General features: G+C 42.1%; 1 protein-coding gene across 3 annotated transcripts in view; it reads right to left on the bottom strand.

The window, feature by feature from the left end:
* Nucleotides 1-479: 479 nt before the first annotated feature.
* Nucleotides 480-8,247, bottom strand: part of LOC113008767 (carboxyl-terminal PDZ ligand of neuronal nitric oxide synthase protein-like) — a 233,425-nt gene continuing 225,657 nt past the window's right edge. For all 3 annotated transcript variants that reach the window (XM_026146482.2, XM_026146483.2, XM_026146485.2), the window contains exons 11-13: nucleotides 4,363-4,559; nucleotides 4,030-4,154; nucleotides 480-1,745 (exon numbers count right to left, since the gene is read on the bottom strand). In XM_026146482.2, the coding sequence (XP_026002267.2) occupies nucleotides 1,106-1,745; nucleotides 4,030-4,154; nucleotides 4,363-4,559 (962 nt within the window). In that variant the 3' untranslated portion in view covers nucleotides 480-1,105. The remainder of the gene's footprint in view (nucleotides 1,746-4,029; nucleotides 4,155-4,362; nucleotides 4,560-8,247) is intronic.

Below are 8,247 nucleotides of genomic sequence, written 5' to 3'. Positions count from 1 at the left end.
ATCGAGGTGACTGTTGTTGTGATTTGGCGCTATATAAATATAACTGAAACAAAAGTTTAAGTGTGTTCCAAAAATCCATTTTGGAGAAAGTTCTCTTCCAGGTTGGCTCAAGAAGGAACAGGAATCATTTCTTTAGGGTGAAGCTGAGGGTCAAAAGGCTTCGCCCTCCTGCAGTAGAAAGTGCTGCGTGACATTTCATATCGACTGAACTGAAAGGAAATTCCTCGCTAACCTTTTCCATCTTACACATTCACATCCTTTCCGCCTCTCCACCCCTCACTTCCGTCTTCTTTTCCCGAGCCTGCGCCTAACTCCTAACACTTGAGTTTTATGTTAAATGAGTCTAAATGTACATTATATTGCTGTATAACTTTGAGCTGCAGCAGCGTTTGTATGATTTATACCAAAAATGCAATGAAATGTCCCTTTAAATAGAGCGAAAATATCGTGGTGCTAAATACAATAGTGTTTTATCTTAATACTGATAAAATAATATAAAATTTAATGTTTGTGGTTACACTTGCCAATAACTGTCTGTAACATTTTAGCCCATTTAAAGGATATTTCATCTCACTTAAAACATTCATTGTTACATCATCATTACATTAGTGAGGAAGGCATGATATGTTAGACACCTGATATACATAAGAAATACACAGTGAATAAATCAGAAGCATTAAAAAACTGCACAAAAAAGAGTCCCGCTTATTTCCTCTGTTGCTGCTCATTCATTGTCTCATGCTGGTCAGTTTTTGTTTTCATTCATTAACAAGATTCTTGAAGCGCCCAGCTGACCTCAGATCAGCCGTGTTAGAAAGCAAGGCGTAATTACCGTGACCTTTCAGCTAATCGCACATCCGGAAATCAGATTAAAAAAAGATAAAGAGCCCTCGGTTCTGGAAGTACGTGTTCTCTTTTCCTAAAGTAAAGCCCAGAGAAGATCGAGTTGAAAAATTGAAAAGTGGCAGTGAATTTTTGATTTGCAGTACTCGCTGCAGTCTGTTTGAATTACCTCCACACACATTTCTGGGATGGACACTAAGAGAAAAACTTCAAATTCTTTTTGAAATCTACTGAACTGGTTATTTGGCCGCAGCTCTGTGTGTTACTCAAACGACAGCAGGTCTGGATGGTGCTCCATGTCTTCAGTGCTCCCTCCAGTGGCTTTGCTACAGGGGGCGCCATTCCCCAGCAGGACATCCTCGCCCAGGCTGATGCGGCAGGGAGTTTTGCCCGAGCAGGGAGTGGAAGCCAGCCGCGAGTCTGGCCCCGGCGCCTTCTGCCAGATATCGCATTGTTTGGCTTTGGACTCCAGAGGGGGATCTTTATTGATGAGGTCTGGTACAGAGAGCTGGAGCTGGAGCCTGTGTTCATCCATGCCTTCATCAGAGCTTCCCACTTCTACGCCATCCTCTTCTCCACCTATCACTGTATCCACGTTGTCATTGATCTCAGCTGTCTCAGAATCAGCTCCGGGTTTCCTCTCTGCTGGGCCCGATGGCCTCTTTTCCTCCTCCTTTCCCTGTTGCTGCTCCTCCTCATTCCTTATCTCCTCCTGAGTGATGGGGGATGTCTTCTCAGGGGAGGAAGGGAAAGAGGAAGAATCCACAGGGTCGGGGGAGGAGACCACGGGGTCAGAGGAGATCATCATGTCCTGGGTCGTCTTCAGTGCTCGAGGGAGGCGCTTCTTCCCCGATGGGGGTGGAGGGTCCAGCCGAGGGAAGGAGTCAAAGGAGGTGATGTGGCTGGAATAGAAGAGAGGAATAAAGGTAGGGGGAGAAAAGGGAAAATGGAGATTAAGGGAGGCAACGAAAGACAGACAGAGAACGTTTAAGTGGTGACTACAGTTGAAACTTCTGCCATATGCTGCCACAAAGAAGAAATCGATTCCTAAACATATTTTATGCTGATGAAGTTTAGCTGCTTGAATTGACCAGAGCTGTTCAAGCTTAAACAGCATGTTTACAGCCTCATGACTCCCCTTGGTGGTCGTCATGGCAGATCATCAACCTGCTTCTCAGCCTATCCCCAGCATCTATCCCTCTGCATGCCTTCCTTCACTACATCCATGAATCTTCCCTGCGCTTTTCCTCTTTTCCTCCTTCCTGGCAGCTTCATCTTCAACATCCTTTGTCCAAACAATCTAAGTCTTGCCTCTCTGACTTTGTCTTCATACCGCTCGATCTTTCCTGTTCTCTCCCAACAGAAATCTTCAACTCTGCCACCTCCAGATTCAGTCTCTCTTTCAGTGGCACCCTCTATAAACCATAAATCATAGTGTAGCAGGTCTACTACCATCATGTAAACCTTCCCTTTCACTCTCACCACTATCCATCTGTCACAAATTGCCCCTGACATTTGTCTCCACCCATTCCACCCTGCCTGCACTGTTCTTCACCTCTCTCGGGCACTGTCTGTTGCTTTACAAAAACAATTTAGGCTCTGATAGATGGTTTCCTCCTTCATAACAACGTTACGGTGTGTAAAACATCCTAGAACTGCATTTGGATGCAGATAAAAGTAGATGACCTGTCACAGAGCCTACATACAGGAACAAACACTGAAGCTAGGGTTTGTAATAACTAAGGAAGCAATCCATACATAACCCATATGTAATGCTGCATTTACAATAGGCACAAACTATTCAGGCAAAGAAAAAACGCAGCAAAATGAACTTCAGATTTTGCAGTCGGTACACATTAAAACTGTGGGCGGGACTATGACTAAACATGTCAAGAAAAATTGACAGCTAATTGGCTGATGGCCCCGCTGTGCAAAATAATAGAATCCTGTCAGGGGCCGTTTGTTGCATCAAAGAACCACCAATTGTTTCATATTTTAACTGAATGAAACTTTGTCGAACAAAAGCCATCCAAAGTTTGCATGCCGCTTCAGCTGATAGAAGAATGAAACCTGGCAGGATGACTCAGACTTCAAAGCTGCTCTTGCCTACTAATAAGAACAAGCTGAGTGACGGAGGAGGAAGGCGGCTGGAGAGAAGCTACAAGAGCTTAAACCTACATTCGCTCGTGTTCGGAGCTCCTCACTGAGTTCAGTGAGTGAGCGTGTTTACAAAAAACACTCTAAATTCTTAAGCTGTTCCAGATGACGTCAGCACGTAATCCTGTAGCTAGAGGCCAAGGCGATCACAAATTATTACTGTTGTGTGACCTTTCACTGCAGCTGACAGGTGGAGACAGTTCAATAAGCACTGCTGTGCTGTCTGTCCTCAGAAAATGCACCTTTTTGTCACAAAAACAGCATCTTTAACAACAAAAACCCAAGAAAAAAATATAAACCTTGTTAAGGAGGTCAGAGGCTTTGCAGGACTTGCGTTGTCTGGGGAACAGGGGAAGGTCCTGCGCACCTCATCGCATGCATTCACGTTTCAAAAATGAGAAGTGAGTCAGCTATAAGTCTGCCGAACCAGCTGGTGGTCCAGAACAATCTTTAGATCGCTGCTAAATGAAGCTAAATCTCTTCTGGGTGCAGCGAATGGAGATAAATGGAACCTGAGCGGCTGAAAAATGACTTTTACTCGGCCAATCTTCAGGAGAACAGACGAAAAATCCTCCAAAGTACGTTTATGAGAGTACATAAACATGTCAAATCGGCATATTCAAAAAAAACAAAAAATAAAATAAACCCCCTGAAACTGAAAACTTCAAAGTGAAAAACTGGCTTATTCAATTCCAGGCATCTCCCAGGCACCTCTGATGTATCATCATTAATTTAAAGCCACATTTCACAGGAAAAATCGTAAATTATTCACCTTTTCTGACCCACAGCCCAATTCTGCAGTGATAGATACGTCCTCTGCTCAGTATAGGTAATGGAATATTTTTGAATAAATTAAGATAATGTCTTTCAGTGGGTTTATTAATTAATTAGACGTGTGGAAAGGCCTCCGAGTTTCACATATTCATCCTAAAATCTTTTGACGTAGAAGCCTGTTAATTATTTGGGGGGAGCGGTTTGCTCAGTATTAAGATGAAGTATGAATGTGTGTGTGGATATGAGGGTGCATACCTGCTGGCAGCAGTCTCACTGAGTTGCTCCATGCAGCTCCAAACTGCACCAACATTCTTGTTGACCTCCGTGACCCCAATGTCTCCGAGGTTGCTGGGCTCTTTTCTTCTTAGCAAGTCATTGACCTGAAAGAAGGCGAGACGAGAAGGAGAGAAAGGTCTAACCTTTGCAGGTAGTTTTGATACAAATGTTTATCGGCTCAGCTGAAAGAATAAAAAGAGCTTAAACCTGCGTCCCTTTCAATAAGTCACACTATATGAGCTTATTTCAAAGGGTAAAAGAATACAGGACCTGCTGAGCTCAATGTCCCGTTTCTGCTTGTGTCGCACTAACCTTTGCCCCGACTGCCTTGCCCAGGTTAATGGCATTTTTCAGCCTCTGCTGTCCTCCAGAGGAGGGCGAGTCCACGCAGCTGGACCCCGGGTTGGAATTAGTCGTTGCCGCGGCGCGCCGGGTCGAGGACGGCCCTGGCCTCGAGGTCTGGGGACTCTGCTGCTGCGCAATGGAGTTCTCAAACATACTTTGATCAACTGTTCACAAAAGAAAAATGGAGAGGGAAAGAGCAGAAAGGGAGAGAGAGAGGGGTAGGTGAATACACAGTAGGACTTCAAAAAAAGAGCATGTCTGCTTTTAAAAGAGCATGCTGCAAAGCTGCAGGCCTTTCAAGTCTTAGGCAATACTGGTGGGATTTTTTACTCTGGGATACACTAACTTGGATCTTGAGAGAAAACAAAGAAATATTCCACTGAAACGAACACTTCTGATTGGTGTTTTAAAAAGTTCTTTTATTTTTTCCCCCTTCCAAACTACTGGGCAAACTTTTCTAACCAAATTCATCTTTTGTAGAGTGTTTCTTCAAACATGTCACGTTCTTATGACGCGCTCTGCAGCTTTGCATTGTAACACGACGATTCAAAGGTTTTTCATGACAATGCATTTACATGGGAGGGATCTAGCTGGCAAAGCGTAGTAGATCCACTGATATCACAGAATAATACATAAAACAATACAACAACAAAATAACACCACTGCAGCAACACATGCACAAACATAGGCGGGAACGATCAAGCAGAAAAATACAGGATGAGAAAAAGCAAAAAACCCAAAACAAAACAAAAAGGCAGCTCAGGTTCAGTCCATTTAAGACAGACGATCTTACCTCTTGGAGAGAAATAGTTCTCGGAAAGCATTCAGTAAGACACAAAGTATCAGATATCAATCATTGTACTAGTCAAGCTGTTTCTGCTTAGTCATACAGTACTGCTACAAGGGGACACTTTGGGGAAGGCAACAGCTAAAGAGCACAGCTGCAGCTGTGTACGCATATCTGAAAGGTACATTGTCTTCATCAGATAAATGTGGAGAAAATATAGCTATTTGGAATCAGATGGCGTATCAAAGGGTAACCTTGACTTCTCTTGTGCACACACAAATATTTCACTTGCCATCCCAATCAGGAGATCTGCAAAAAGCCCATTAGACAAAAGGCCAGAGGAAATGTGATCTGATATTATGAATCAACTGGATACAGAAGGCATCGACTTCAAGGAGAGAGAAAGAGCTAAGTGAAGAACAGAAAAGGATACGTTTTGGTACTTTAGAGCGCGCAGAAGGCAGAGAAGAAAAGTGCAAAGAAAAGAAATGTCAAACTTGGAAGTACGATCGAAACCTTACAGATAATCTTACTATTTTGGCGCCACCTGGTGGGTAAAATAAAGCCAATAAACAACAACAGTCCTGGTCTGTAAATATCTGGTGCCACAGCAGTTGTGTGTTTTTAAGAAAGTGGCAATGTTCAGCCCGTTTTCTGAAACAGCCCAAACATTTGCACAATATTAACTGCACTGATTTTCAAATATCTTTAGCATTTGCAGCAGTAAATATAAGCAAAGTGACGATGCGACCTCAGGCTTAGAAAATTAGAATATTTCAGTATTTTCTGATGTTATATATCTCAAACCTTTAATTGGTTCAACAGGCAATCAGTTAGTGGTTTACGTGATACTTAACAAAAACAATATTGCAGAAAATAATGCTCTTTAAGAGTTAGCTAATACAGTACATCAGCGAGCAAGTCATTAGCATCACTAACCATAACTCTGCACTTCCTGCCACCAAATAAGTGCTTATTATGTGTGCATCATTCTAAGTTTCTGTGTATTGGCATGACTGCAATTTATGCTTTTGTGTTCCACAAACACACTTCTTTAAATAATTCAACTAAGCATTTTTCCACAAATAACAAACAGGTTCCTGACATTGCTAACAAATGGTATACTGGCACAGATTTGCTTAATTAAAGCTGTGATGAAACTGGAGGCTAATTTATGAATCTTTCTGGAATGTTTGGCCTGCCTGCGAACATTATTCTTATCTTCTGACTGTTTGTCAAGGTAATCGAGTGATCTCTGGATCAATAGTCTCCTGTTCCATTGGCCAAAAAACATCCTTGTTGATCCCACCAGACAATGAGGCCACACACTTCTACATTACCTTGCAATGGAGAGTCAACGGAAAGACCTTGTAATGTAGTAACCCCACAGTAGCCTGTGAAGGGCACCAGGAAGAGAGGTGTTTGTGATACAGCCTCCATTGTACTCTGAAAAATGTATGTGTAAGTCTCAACGTTAAATGTTTTTGCAGGTTTCCTCTCTGCATGGTGAAAAGGTGAAACCCGCTGTTTGAAAATGAGCCAGAGTGTCACTGGCTGGCTCATTTACACACAGATGCAGTTAATCATCACTATTTATGGGCATTTCACTGCTGGACAGTCCCCGAGCCAGCTCTGAACCTCTGTTGCTTTTATGGCTCACTAAAATGAATGCAAATTCAAAGGCTTTCCATTGTGCTATGTTAAAATGCCAGCATTTCCACTGGGACTAGAGGTCAGCTCGTCCTGGCTAAATATACCATCAGTGAAACACAAAAGACTTAAAGGTTTTAAAACAAAAAGATATTTAGTCTTCATGGACATTACTGGCAATGCATTTCTAAGTGTAGTGCTGGATGAATGCATTTCCTGCCAGCAGTTTATATTAAATGGACAATGAGGACATGTGTGACCTTCCACGCATCTTCCAAAATATGCAGCTGCTTTTATTAAATATATAGACGTTCCCATCCATCTGCATGTTCAAAAAGCAATCCATCACACCAAACAAACAAATAACCTGTTTGATCCACCCAGTCAAAGGCAACCCATCTAGGGTCAGAGTCAGATTAATGGCCATCCCTTTTTAACCTCTTTATATAGAATTTTCTCCTGTTTGGAAAGCCTAGATTGAAAAGCTTTAAATCATTATCAGCGATAACCTTATCCTAATTCTGCATTTTGGAGAAAGGCAAAGCGGATGTCTTTTGGAGTGTGTCATTTAGAATAGTTAGTCTTTGCTCCCTGAATGCCAAGACTTGAGAGAAAAATTTTATGAAAGTAAAAATAATATATTCATTAGGGATGTACGCGATTAGTTGACTAATTGTTGCTACTGGCACTAGTCGGTACCAGACGTGGTAGTCGTTTAACATTTGATTGATGCCCAGTAAATTGCTGTGTCTTAAATGTTATGGAGCATCTGCCACCAGAAGGAGCATTGTTTATGAGAAAGGCCATAAATCTTTAAAGCTATGTTTTCATTATTGTTATTATTACTGTTAGTTGTTTTAAAGGCAAAAGAATGCGATTGTGGATACAACGGACAGAAAAGACAGTGAGGAGTTCAGTCAGTTGGTGGCGGGCTTAGGGTAGAGCCCTTATACCTGCACATTGAAAGGAACCAGTTCAAGTGGTTGCCTACTGGGTAAGGTGTTCCGATTGGGCATGTCCTACCAGGAAGAGACCCCAGGGTAGACCCAGGACACTCTGGAGAGACTCTTCTTCATCCTTCTTCTCCCTTTTTGCACATATAATGTGCAATGTTTATAATGCATAATGCAACATACCAAACAGCAGCATTTAAATTATGATTCATTAATGAAGAAAAACAATAGACATTTTTTGTCACTGTCTATTAAACTGCCAGGAACAGTTGCCGGGAACATCACTAGTTAGAGTTAGGGTTGGGATCAGCAGCAATGATGACTGAAGTGATGATACGAAAATGTAGGTGACCTTATTTGAAAGGTAACCAGTTTCTAAAAAAAGATTTTTTAAAAAACCCAACATGGCAGTGTGGTTATATTTCAAACACTAGGCCTGGACGATTAACTACAATACATTGG

This window comes from Astatotilapia calliptera, chromosome 17 (genome assembly GCF_964374335.1).
Source record: "Astatotilapia calliptera chromosome 17, fAstCal68.1, whole genome shotgun sequence".
Classification (NCBI taxonomy): Eukaryota; Metazoa; Chordata; class Actinopteri; order Cichliformes; family Cichlidae; genus Astatotilapia; species Astatotilapia calliptera.
The sequence above is the reverse complement of the archived record's forward strand: the minus strand, read 5'-3'. Positions and strand labels throughout refer to the sequence as shown.